Consider the following 14,226-nt stretch of genomic DNA (forward strand, 5'->3'; position numbering starts at 1 on the left):
ATACACTCTCACATTCACACAAGCACTCATACACTATATAATTCACCTCTGAAATAGAGACTAAGCCAAAGGAAAAAGAAAGAATGCAGGTTTCACAGAGTTAAATTTAAGACTTTTTAAGACCATTATGAATGAAATTTTAGACCCATAAAAGGCTAAAGGCATTTTTTAAACAGCCCAGATGGAAAAGATTTTTATTTGCCCTATCACAAATATATATAATTTAATACATTAAATAATACAATAATAATAAACTATTTAAATATTTTACAATAATTTTTTAGCCAAATATATTTTTTATATATTGTGTAAAAACAAGCAAGCTCTAGTTGTATCCACACACCTATTTTACAACATAAACTTTCTTTAAAAATAGAAGAAAAATTAGCAAATGTTTTAAAAGTTATAAAATAAACTAAATATATGCACAGCAATCTATCCAGGTCAGTGTCCTCAGCAATAAATACATGAGCCTTTAAACAAATGTTATTGTAAGGAAAATAATTGAACCATTATGATAAATAAAGTTAAATATGACCTTTTTAAATAAAAAGTTTAACATTTTATTGAGATGATTGTTGGTGATTGTATGAGTTTTGGCCAGATTTGGTAGCAATACATGAAAAAAGGAAATTAAGACCTGTTTAAAGAAGATTTAAGACCTACAAAACAATATTTCAGTAAATCTAAGACTTTTTAAGGCCTAAAGTTTAGATTTTGAGATTTAAGACATTTTAAGACTTTTTAAGACCTTGCAGAAACCCTGCTTAAAGGTGATCAAATGAAAGTATGATGACAAATATTAGTTGCTTTTATTCCCAGTTCTCCTACAGCCTCTTACGATCATGTTTAGACTCTTGCAGTAGACTTGATTTCAGTGTTTACCTGTGGTCATCCATGTCCTCTATCTGCTTTTTGACATAGCTGTCAATGCGCTTTCGATATGTCCGATTGGTCAGTTTTCCCACCATGCCTAATCCATAGGGTCTTTTCTCCCTGGCGAAGAGCTTCTTGACGGGGAGGCCGATGCGTTGTCCTCTCCGCTGACCGTTCACACTCACCACCTCCTGCTTCAGTCTGATTTTAGGGGGCGCTGGCGTTTTCTCTTTTACCTTCCGCCAGCCACGCTCTAGAGGCCTGATTCACAAACATACCATTTATATAGTCATCCAGAAATGTCTGAGTCTGACTGATTAATATTGTTCAGTTACATTCAGGATGTTTCTGGATGCTGCTTTTCATTTTGTCCTGGAATTTATGTACTGGAAAACCCGCTCATGTTGGGTTCTGGTGTGAAGATATCTGAGTGTATTCAAATAAGTATGATTGAAAGACAAATCATTATGAAGGGATAATGTTCAGCAGGTCCACCATCATTTTATTGGGTTACAAAATTGGGGAAGGTGGGAAGCATATGAAGAAATTACATATAGATATATACATACATATATACTTGGATGTTTATCAAAGAAGATTTTTTTTTTTATTATTTACATTTTTGGAAGATGAATAAGTTCACTGCAGTGAGACACACGGTAAAAGTGTAATTATCATATTTTATTTATTTATGTATTATTATTATTGTTTTTTTACTATTATTATTTTCTGTGTGCATTTTTTTTTATTTATTGAGTTTATATTATGTATCTGTATTTACCGGATTTATGATAACAACATCTAATTACTGTAGCTGCCGCTGTTGGGGAGCAGAGGAGAGGGGAAATGGGATGTAAAAATGTGTAAACTGATGGTACTGTTAAATTATTGAAGAAATTTTTTTAAAAATCTGTAGAAGCCATTTTTTTAATAAATAATTGTCCTTTCTAAAATATTTACAGCATAAAATATAGTAATTTAGCTTATGATTTTGACTAAAGTGACCTACAGTTGTGGAAACATTCACTGGTTGAAGAAGAGGCAATATACTCGAGTATTATACAAAGGAATTGCTCGTGCTCAGATAATTTTTTTAATAAAATGTTTTAAAATATTTATTTAATATTAAAATGTATATTTGTATTAATATGTAGTTTTTTTGAATTACCAGAAGAATTAGCTTGCTCTAATTCCATTTCAACTGTGTTTCCAATAAATATCTGCCCATTTGAACATATTGTTGATAAAATATTTTAATTATTTTAAAAACAATTACAATTGTTAATATTAAACAAAAATTCATATTTAAAATGCTAAAATTAAATAATAACTGTAAATAAAATATTTAATACAAAAACGTAATATTAATGATTAATTACTTTATTTTTTAATTTATTTTTAATTAAATTTATTTATTATAATATATTTTATTTAGGCATTACACATTTTTCATTACAACAGCCTCATCAATAATCAGTTGTCCTTTTTTCAATTATTTTTAATATATTATAAAACAGTTCAAATTGAATATTTAAAATATGTATATAACTTTTTAAAATGTGTTTTATATATATTGTAATAATCTAAGACATTATTGTTGATATTTAAAAACCTAAATTTAAACAGAAAGTGTCTGGGGTTGCTCTGGATCTACTGGTCTCTGTCGTGCATTATGATGGTTGTGAGAAGATGGCACCATGTAAATGTGAAGTGATGCTCACAGCATTAAGTGACTTTTCTCCAGCTCGCTCTTGTCCAGTGCACTGCCCGTTAGTTCCGACTCATCCAGCTGTTTACTGTCCACATCCTTCATGGTGGAGTCTGACGGAGACTCAAACACCTCATCATGAAAGGTGGACATCTCCTCGTGCATCATGATGTCCTGAAGACAGACACACAATTACAGGCATCCCTTACAAGGTTTTAGTTAATGTGCGATGTTGATGCTTGAAAGTAAACAACATCCGTAAATTTACAGCGCTCAAAGACATTTTATTTATCAGAATTCACTTTTTAAGTTGTTAAATAAACAGCTGTAAGCTTCTATCTGGGTGTCTGACATCGCTAACCCCATAAATTTACATAAATTAAACCCCGCTTCCAATGTGCATTAGGCCGTTACCCAGTAGGAACATATGGAGCCAACAGACCAATCAGAGCCCCTTCAGAGGGAGGGGCTTAGAACAAGAACATCAACACAATGTTTTTAGGAGAAATGAAACAATGTTGTTGAATAGAGGGGGAAATGTGAATGTGTTTTTTGCTTGGTTTTAAACAAAGCCGGAAGATATCCCATAATGGACCACAGAAAAACAATCAATTTTTAAAAGATATCTGACTGGTCTTAGTTTTAATGCACATAGTGTAGAAAGAAAAGTCTCCCGATGTTAAATGAACCGGTTTGCTTACCCGAGCAAAGAATGAAGTGTCCAGTTCATCTGGGAAGTCCACCACATCCTCCTCAATAAAGCTAGCAGGAGTGAAGCTACGCCTGTGAGCTCGTCTTAATGTACCTTCACGTAGCGAGCGACCCTTAAAATACAGACAACACAGACACTTTTCAGTCAGCATAGTATATCAAGATTATATGATACATAACAGGGTTCAACGCTAGGGATTTTTTTCTACTGGCACGATTTTTACTTGCCCTGCCAAAATGATCTCTGGCCCCACCAAAAAGAAGTTAGCCATTTAGTTATTCAGCATAACTTTTCTTTAAATACAACTGACAATTTAAAAACGATATATTTTAAATACAAAACTGATTAGATTAATTAAAGTCAATGGTTTAGTTGAAAACTACAACAGTTTTATTTTTTTGTTTGTTTAAAACCCACTAAAATTCCTAATTTTAGAAATCGGCTCAGTACATCAGTCTGTTACACTGTCAATGTTTTTTTTATTTATTTATTTGTAAACCTATATTTTAAATGCATTTCACTTCTTGTTCTTGCTTGATCCCTCAACATAATAATCATATTAGCCTGTGTTTTAATCAATTATGGCCTTTGAGGGTTTTTTTATATGTAGACTAAGAATGTTAAAGAAAGTCTATGAAGGGGGTCCGTGCAGGGGTGCATTTCTCGTCACAACACCAGCATTGCAGTCAGATCATGAAGCAATGTTGATCTTTCTTTCCAGGGGTCAGTTCTTCGTATGTGGATTACTCAGTTAGCCGGATTTAGATGTTGACGATTTGACACGATCCAGGATCGTTTCGTTATTCAAAGCTGATCCGAAAGTTGTTGTCATAGCAACAGCTCTGGTAGATCAAACCTGCTTGGCAGCAGGCTCAATTCATATGAACAGGTTTAGATCAGCTCAGTTCATGCAAAGATAATACAGAAAGTATATACCAAATGCTGATATTTTCTTACAGTAGTAGTTATATACACTTGGGAAAATAGTAACTATTTTTAACTATATATATATATATATATATATATATATATATATATATATATATATATATATATATATATATATATATATATATATATAAATAAAACTTGCAATCTGCACTCCGAAATGTAAGTACAAAGACTGCCACCTGGTGGTGCAAAGAGAAAACTTATTGATATGAACTTTTTAGATTGCTTTAGAACAATTTGTGTATAATAGAAATGCACAATATGTGACTTTTTTAAAAGCAATAATACATATGCAGTCATAAACATGTTTTGACAGTTAATATGACGGTGACTTGATGATTCACAAAAGTTGCAGACGCCTTTATCAATATCAAAATGCTTTTGTAAACATCCAGTTATTCTTTACATCAATTAAAAAAGCGGCTACAATATTAAAGAAAATATTTTCTAAATCTAGAACTAAATACACTGATACGGATTGAAATACATGATGAATACTCTTGACACATAAAAGTGTAAAGCCTGCAGCTCACAACAAATGTGGAAGGTTATTGCGCGTCATATTTAACAAACGGTTTACTGCCAATTTGATTAATTTTGCTCACATGGATAATTGAATATTAATCAGATGATGTAATTCCCGTGAATGTGAATTAGCAGCTTGCAGCAAATGATGAAGCCGAAGTCGGCACATCAAGCAGTGCCAGCACTGATGACCATCCATGGCCTTATCTGAAAGGAATTTTTTATTTGCCGATATGCAAAATGGCTCTTACAGGAAAAATGTGCTTTATGCATTATAAAGCTTAAAGCATCAGAATCAGTACTCTGTATTGGCTGATCACCATGACAAAGAATCGGTACTTGGTATCGTCTGCAAAAATCCTAATCGGATCATCCCTAGTTGTAATGTGTGTCAAAATATACCTTTATCCCCAACTACTCCCAAAAAACAAACTGTCTCCAAACTGTCTGCTAAAAATATAATTGAGAATTTTAAAATCATTACAAAGGATCTCCATAATAAGTGCTGATGTGCTCACCTTGACCAGAGCTGCCGCTGCCCTGAAGCTCATTTTGGCCACAGACTCGCGCTTGCGTCTGCGCGGGATGCGGTTCAGGCCTGAGCGCGAGCTGTTGAAGGAGCAGATGGATGCAGCACCAGGTGTGATGGGCGTTTGGGGCACGCTGTATCCATCTACCTCCTCCACCATACGGAACGCACGTCCTCGAGCCAGCGGGTCCACAATCTGGGGAAAAAAGGTAAAAAGTGCACGGTGAAAAAGAGGAACAGGTGCACATGCTCTCCAGCATTGCTAAACATCTGGTACCTTTTGCATGCCATGCTGGGATGAGGGTACGTATAGAGGTGGTGGGGTTTCCGTGCTGGTCAGAGAGATGTTGTCCTGGCTGGGCAGCTCCATCTCACGGATCACCTGAGGTTTCAGCTTGCCGTAGCGTAGGCTGCAGTGTCGCAGGCTCTTCCTCTGCCATTTCTGTGTGGCGTCGCCGTCTTTACTGACCCCAAACCAGTCTGCCGTGCCCCTAAGAGCGATTGACACAACCCAAAGATCAGCTCAAGCTCACTCATCCAGACATCACATGCGATCCCTGACTGACTCTCTCTTGTGTTTCCCTACAGTTCTGCGCAAACACAAAAAAAACTGGATGGCACGCTGGTAGTTTCCACAAATGTATGTCACGCTGCCTCCTCCCAGTTGTGTACAAATAAGATCAAGGAAAGTTCGGTGAGGTAACTGTGACAGACTTCTGAGGAAATAGACACGGGACAAGCCCAGACATGCTTCACAGGCACGCTACTGGCTCTGGCTAATTTCCTGTCACAAAAAATGAAAGCAAATGCACATACACACACATCCAGGGAATCATTAGGCGGGTGTCCGAGTCCACCGCACAGCTGCTTGGCTGTGTCACTACATACACTAGAGAAACATCTGCTTCAGAATGTCAGGAGGCTGACATGTTTTTCAAGCTCAGAAATGACTCATGTTTCAGCCGTACTGATAAATCGATATGGACCAGTACAAAATAAATACACTCAAAAGCTCAGCTGTCCAGCAAGTGCAGCCTCACCCGCTACAAAAAAAAAATCACACGTGCAGAAATGCAATACTGACACAAAACAGAAAGTACTGGACTGCATTAGAGTTGTGGTCAGTCATGGTAACCACCGTTTCTGCCAAAACATCACAGTTACTACAGTTATTGCTAATTTTGAAGGAATTTTATGCAGAAGTCATCATCGCAGTACCAATCGGACACATTTTAAAGTGTTTGGAGTGGTTCTACGGTTATGTTAAAGTCCTCTAAGTGGTTTCTAAGGTGTTGTTATCATGATCTAGAGCACAGGCGTCAATTCCAGTTCCTGGAGGGCCGCAGCTCTGCATAGTTTAGTTCCAATCCTGCTCCAACACACTTACCTATAGATTTCAAACAAGCCTGAAGGACTCAATTAAATTGATCAGGTGTGTTTAATGAGGGTTGAAACTAAACTGTCCAGAGCTGCGGCCCTCTAGGAACTGAGTTTGACACCTGTGATCTACAGGTTTAAGTTGGTTTGGATGTTTCCAAGGTGATGTTTTAAGGTGCTTTGGGTTCTTCTAAGGTGCTGTTTACACTAGTGCATTTTAGTTTAAAAACACAAGTTTGGTTACAGTTATGGCTGGTGTCCACACAACTTTGGCATCTTTGAGCCAGGATAACAGAACGTTTTTTAAAAAACACTGAAGACCCTGTTTTAGTTTTAGAAAATGAAGGTGCAGGCATATTACCCTGCAGCCCAAAACCGGCTACCCACTAAAGGTAAGCAGGGCTGAGCCTTATTAGTATCTGGATGGGAGACCACATGGAAAAACTAGGCTGCTGTTGGAAGTGGTGTTAGTGAGGCAGGGGGTGCTGAACCTGTGGTCTGTGTGGGTTCTAATGCCCCAGTATAGTGAAGGAGACACTTTACTGTCAGTGAGTGCCATCTTTTGGATGAGACGTTAAAACCGAGGTCCTGACTCTCTGTGGTCATTAAAAATCCCAAAGAGTGGGGGTATAACCTCAGTGTCGTGGCAATAAACAGCTGAATACAAAGCTAGATTTACAGCCAACATGTGCATGAAAATCACCTTTGATTAATTGTGCAGCCCTAGTCCTGAGTTGTTCAAAAGCATTGGGAGGGTGTTTTAGTGCTTTTTCAGGCATTGTTAAAGTATTCGTTGCAGTTACTTAGCTTTTTAGGGTCTCCTTAGTGTTGTTTAAGTGGTTCTAAGATGTTATGTGTGGTTTCTGAGGTGTTAAGATGCTCTGTATCTTTTATAATGTATTGTTATGATGTTCTGTGTGATTGTTAAGGAGTTGTTCGGTTCCTCTGAGAGGTTTAAGGTTGCATGACCATCTAGACTTTAGGGTTGCTCAAGTGTTCATTAGTTTACAATGTGTTGTTAGGATGTCTTTTTTTCTTTCTTGCTAGAGTGTTCTGAGTGGTTCCTAAGGGCGTACTCACACTATGTACAGTTGCCTTGATCCAGGCCAAAGCACGATCGTACCCCCTCCTGTCTCCCCCGATGGCCCCCACTTACATTACATTTGGGCCTGGGCATCCTTACATCATCGATGCTGCGGTGTTCAGTAAGCGCTCTCGCTCAGCACAGTGAAGATTTCTATATATATCACTTTAGTCGTTTGAAATGCAGTGACACGCAGTCAAACATTTCGCCGAAGAGATCAGCCACTTTTGACGCTTATAAACAATCACTCGTGCTCGTGCTGCAGGAATTAGGAGGTTTGCTGAAAGTGCAGCTGTCGTGCAGTGAGAGGTTTGCGTCTTTAATAATCTATAACAGTTTGTGTACATCGAACAGTAAGAATGATTAATAAATACGTATGAAACAGTCCCTGAAGTCACGTCTCGCTTTCAGTTTCTGACTCAGGCACATTTTGCACTCACACACAAGCGTACCACGCCAAAGCCCAAGTGGACCGCGCTCAATCGTACCATGCCTGAGCCTAATTCAGAGCACTCACACTTCTCAAATGATCTGGGAAACTGGCCTGAGCACAGTTCGTATAGCATAGTGTGAGTACGTCCCAAGAAGTTGGTAGAAGAATCTGAGAGGTTTATTAGGAGTTATTAGGTTGTTCAGAGTAGTTCTGTGTGGTTTCTAAGTGGTTGTTGGCTTTTTCTAATTATTAATTGTAATAGCTGTAATTCTCATCATTGTACAGCACACACACACAGCTAGGGTGGCTATAAATAGGGCAGACTAGAACACCTGGACTAGAACTGCATGGATGGCAATCTAATCTCTTTCTGATTCACTGCGGATGGCAACAAACATGACTCAAATTGCAGCTAACTCAGTTTCATCTGAAAGTAAACGAAAAGCCTGCCAGTTTGGGCACAGTGTCAAAAATGACGAAAAACATTGAAGGTGAATATGCCGTGGGCTCATGAAGCACTCTGAAGCAGCGGAATTTGATAAGCTTGATTCAGTTGAGAAGAATGGTAACAATGAGCTGTATTGATATTTTAACAAGTCAGAGACGGTGAAAGCATGTCACGCTAAGAATTGTTAATTGTCCCTAACAAAAGACAGAAGACTGAAGGTATGCGAGGCATGAAACATGCCGAGAATCCAAACCACGTGAACAGAAATCAACCACCAAAAAAACTTTACAGAGTAAAGACACCACCATAAAATCATCTCCACTTAACATCCACTGAGGGACAATGACACTAGAATCTGGCTGTAATCTGCTGAAGTGAATTAAAGTCTAGATCGAAAGTCTGGATGATTGTACCACACTAGAGGTTTGTGTGGAGATTCAGTCAAAACATGGCTGATCCAGACGGCTGTATGTCAGCACTGTCTCTTTTTGCTATTGCTAAGCTCCAACTCCATGAAGTATGTGTTTGCAATTAATATTATAGTGCTTCCCCCATAGATTTTACTTGGGGGGGGTATATTAACGGCCGCCCAAGTGTATTTAGTGACCTTTTTTTTTACTATTAATAACATCCTTTAAATTCTTTACATTTACAACACTCCCACAGACAGTCTTACGTGTTCTGCAGACCCAAAGAGATGCGCCTTTTTGGGACTCAACACACACACACACACACGCACGCACACGCACACGCACACACACACACACACACACACACACACACACACACATATATATATATAGTGTATTATGAGTTACAAGCTTCAACCTAGTGAAAATGTGAATTATAGTAGAGTTATATTTATAGAATTAAGAGTTATCAGTGACTTTTTCAGTGATTACTGAATAACACTTTTAAAATATCATTTTACACAGATAATTGGTGCTCAGAAGCACCATCTTTCAGAACTGGAATGATTCACTAAATATACATACAGTGCTCAGCATAATTGAGTAGAGCCCATTTTGAAAATGAATACTTTGTCTATGTGTCAGTAAATATAGGCTATGCATTTTGATGCATTTAAACAAAACAGATTTATTAAACAGATATATTTATTAAAATAATATTTTAGTCACCAAGCATGATTAGAATTTGAAAGATAATACATTCAGCAAAATATTGCAAAAAAAAAAAAGAATAATAATTTACAACCTACAAAATTTCAATTCATTTTTTCATTTTTTTGCTTTTCTTGATTTTTCCTCTTTTAAAATTTGTATTTAATATTTTTAACATAAATTTGGGTGTACTAGTTTTTGGAGCGTTATTTTGTTAGATAAGCTCCAGATTTGGCTTTAGTACTGACTAATCTAATATATATGCACAAAAATGTTGTATAGCTTCCTAATAAAATTATGAATTTAAAAGATGGATTTGTAAGGAGTGTACTTATATATGTTGAGCACTGTACATCATTTTTATAATTTCTATAAATATCTATAATTTCTTAGGATTGCATTGATTTTGATAACTTTATAGGCTTTTTTAACATAGACTGGCCAAAATAAATAAAAATATATATTTTTTGTCTTTGATTGGATAACTGGTATGTTATATGTTTTTGTGTTTAATAATTATCTTAATTTATTATTTAGAATAACTCAAAAGGGTGATATTCTTGCAAAACAGTCTTGTTTCCAAAGATAAAATGCCAAAAATGAGTGAGGTTTACCTTAAAACAAGCTAAATAATCTGGGTATAATGGGGTAAGCAAAATATTCCTGTTTCAAAGTGAAAACAAAATAACATTGGCAGATTATTTCGCTTTTTTTTAAGAAAAACTCACAAAATTTTTACTTAAAACAAGACTATATTTTTTTCGTCTTGAAAATGCTTCTTGGTTTAAGAATTTTTAGATATTTGGACAAGAAACATGACAAAACTCCAAGAAAAGCATTTCTGCAGTGTAGTTTGAACTGTAAATGGCTTTGAACCAAAAATGACATGTGGCCATGACTGCTATCATTACAAAGCTGTGGCATTTTTACATGCTGTGGCGTTATGCGTGTTAGAGCTCCCTCGCCAGGCCTCCCGTGGCCCGCTGTACCTGAGCAGGGTTCTGGAGAGAGACTGATGCCGTCTGAACCCGCGCCTCCCAGCGCGGTGACCCTTAATGGGCACAGTGTTAATCCTCTCAAAGTGCACCCTCCTGCTGCTGTGGCCCGACACAAGGAGACGGAGAGCAGAAGCAGAAGAGAAAAAGATAAAAAGAACAGAGTGAAGAGAGTAAGTAGAACTGGAAACAAATCAACTAGAGCCAGAAAGCAAGATAAGCAAAAGCGTGAGATTATTATCAGTGCAGCAGTGTGCAGATTTAATGACGAGCATATGAGTGAGAGAGGCATGTGCTAGTCACAGATATACACAAAACAAGGCTGAAAAATGGCGTTCTTCAAGCACAAACCATGTAAACAGGCACAAGGACACTGGTTCTTTTCACGTTTGGTTTATCAGCCATGAAATGGAGGCATGAAATGAGGAATTTCAGACCCTCCGGCGCTGGGAATCACATGCACATTCCTGTCGCATCTCAACGCAAGAACAATCTCGGCAAACAAATCATGAGAGATGCTGGTAACTTTGGCTTGCAACCAAATAGGTGCTACAATGTTGTTGACAACAGAACCACACACAGTTCACAAACACAAGATGCAGTATGCCGCATCATTAATGCACATTTGAACCATTTATAACTTCTATTACAAGGCTGAAACTCAATGTAGGTTTGGTCTAAAACAGAGTAAGCTGCCTTCTTAAGCTGTGGTCACATTTACAGTAAATGATTTGTTGCAATCGGTTTCCTCAAATGGTTTGAGTTACCTTAACTTTTTGGGTTTTAAAGTGTAGAACTTGTATGTTAAGCTGCTTTGACACAATCTTCATTGTAAAAGCGCTAACACAAGCTAACTTCTGCTACTATTCAGTGGTTTGCTAAAACAGCTTAAGTCTATGAAGTCTGCTTACTGTGTTATGTACCAGAGTTTGGCCTTTGGTAAAGACATTACACCTCAGACCTTGTGTGTTTGTAAGAGTCGATGTAACCCCTCTCATACCTCTTGATGGTTTGTGTGATTGAAGACTGGCGCTGGAAAGCAGCCCGCCGATGGTCGATGATGTCCCGTTGGGGAGAGTGGAAATGAGAAGTCTCCACTGGCATACTGGCACTGCGGTGGAAACCTTGCCTCTTCACTGGCTGTGGGAGGAAATACATAGGAACGATTGATAATCCAAAACGATTCAATGCAATTGAAAAGACAGTTTAAGTCCCTTTGACTGTAAAAACGTATTGTTTTTTTGCATACATAGACCTGGAATATTTAATCCTACAAAAAAGAAGTATACCTAATAATATGTTTGTCTTTAGGGACCTGTTTTGTTGTGCTTGTTGAAAGTCTCCTCACATTCCAATAGTGCTGATTAAAGTAAATGATCTAAATTTGTTTATATGTACTTTATATTCTGGGTAAAGCATAAAACTAAAGAAATGTTCATCCAATTACATACTGTCTGGCCAATAATTCCCAGAATTCTGATAAGTAGCCCAAAATGTGTCAACAAATGCAGATTTGTTCATCTGTGCAGCCGTTCATGCAGATCCGATGTTTGCATGTGTATGCACGTCTCGTTAACATGCACACGAAAGACAGTGACTGGTAAAAACAAATACTGATTCAAAACTTTTCAAATCCTGAATCAATATTGCAGTTACTTTTGTACGCTGGAGGAAGGACGACACCATGGCTGAAGTATTTATTTTATGTTTAAAACTCTTTTAGTCACGCAAAGCTGATATAGATTGTGTTGTTGTGAATGGGTTATATGCACAGAAGTGTTGTTCAGCCACTGAAATCCTTCAGCAAAAAAAACAGTTTCATAAGGGACCTTGTACAGCATCGATAATGTAGATTTTTATTTAGTTTAACAACAAAACAGAAGTAAACAGCACTGGGGGGAGGGGGGTTCACAAATGAAAGTGAGCTGAAGGTGTCCTAGATGCCGCTCTCACTATTCGGCCTAGGTTGCCTCTATGCATGCGTCGGCCCTGATTAACATATATGTCAAACATATGAAAACAGTCAGTACAGGTCAAGCATACCTAAATCTAATAATACATTTCTGAGAAGTACCTACAGGCCATTTTAGAGAAATACATCAAAAGTAGACTGATATGCACATTTACTTATTTTTAGTTTAAAGTAAGTATATTCATCGTACACTTGAACAAACTTCTATTTCAAAAGAGGAAAGAGAAATAAATATCTAATGAACTTTCTGTCATGAAATATCTGTCATGAATACTCTCAGGATTTAGTATGGTAATGAATATAAAAATGGCAATGTTGATGTTTTTGGTCTTGGCGGTATAGATCTGCTACACTGCTGCTGCTTTGATTATTATGGCAGAGCAAGTACAGAGGCCTGCTACTGCCAGTATATACAAAGGCATGCCATCTGAGAATATAATTCACTGCTGCTGCAAACATAATATATGTAACCCCCGTGGCAGATCTAAACACAGGTGGAGCTGGGGTGGAGGAGCGTCTTTAAAAACATGCCACAGCTTAGGGTGCTTTCACATCTGTAGTTCACTTCATTTGGTCCGGACCAATGGTAATAAATGATACATTGTTGCGTCTTTGGGTCGTTTTCACACCACACTGCTGGCTTTGGTCCGAACCAGTTGAAACGAACCAAAATGCAGTCATCTGACAAAATCCACATCTCTCATTGGCCAGATGTTGTTGAACATATTTCCTAAACTGCATATTGATTGGTCAGAATTCACATGCGGGAAAATGCCAGTGAATTCCCGCAAGTAAACAAAAGCTTTTACTCTGGAGGGACGACTGCGCTGGCTGATTGTATCCCTGCTTTAGACAAACTATTCATTACGAAAATGAAGCACGGCCGGGGCTGGAAAGCAGTGTTTATTGCATTGCTCGTCACTTCAGGAGGAGACGTGAATTAATTTAGCTAAACTGCGACATGGTCATCTTGCGGAAATATTATCAACGATCCATCAGGTAATATTTCCCCCTCTCTCTCTGTTGGTAAAGCGCTGTCAACAAATATTTCTCCTCCATATCCCATAATGCACAGCGCATCGGCCTACGGCGGCTGAATTAGTCCAAAACGCGCAGTAGTTTTTGCGGTTGGACCTGTTTTAGTACGGATCATATTCTCACCACAAACGAACCGCTCCAGGGTTCGTTTGAAAGCGTACCGAGACCACCTCTTCAAGCAGGTCTCAGTACGCTTGTTTGGTACGCTTTTGGTGCGCACTCGAGTACGATTGCTGCATTCTCACCTGCCCAAATGAACCGTACCAAAAGGGGAAACGAACTCTAGTGCGATTTAATCGAACTAAATAAGGCAGGTGTGAAAGCACTCTTAAAGAGCATAGAATGACGCAACAAGTGATGAGAAGCAAACTCATTGGCTGCTGAGGTGACAGCAACCAATCTCCTGCGCCATGTAGTTAATGACAAAGGAGCAGATTAGGTGACCTTAGGTGAGAAT

The 14,226-nt window shown here is 37.8% G+C and overlaps 1 protein-coding gene across 4 annotated transcripts in view; it reads right to left on the reverse strand.

Moving 5' to 3' along the window:
- Positions 1–14,226, reverse strand: part of rhbdf1a (rhomboid 5 homolog 1a (Drosophila)) — a 97,015-nt gene that overhangs the window by 14,785 nt on the left and 68,004 nt on the right. For 2 of the 4 annotated variants that reach the window (XR_012400653.1, XM_005164335.6), the window contains exons 3-9: positions 11,760–11,899; positions 10,754–10,861; positions 5,579–5,792; positions 5,291–5,497; positions 3,286–3,408; positions 2,598–2,758; positions 886–1,137 (exon numbers count right to left, since the gene is read on the reverse strand). Coding sequence is in view for 2 of the 4 variants with exons in the window: in XM_005164335.6 (XP_005164392.1) it covers positions 886–1,137; positions 2,598–2,758; positions 3,286–3,408; positions 5,291–5,497; positions 5,579–5,792; positions 10,754–10,861; positions 11,760–11,899 (1,205 nt within the window). In the remaining 2 variants the exon portion in view is untranslated. 4 annotated transcript variants of the gene reach the window in all.

The sequence above is a fragment of the Danio rerio genome, chromosome 3 (genome assembly GCF_049306965.1).
Source record: "Danio rerio strain Tuebingen ecotype United States chromosome 3, GRCz12tu, whole genome shotgun sequence".
Taxonomy (NCBI): Eukaryota; Metazoa; Chordata; class Actinopteri; order Cypriniformes; family Danionidae; genus Danio; species Danio rerio.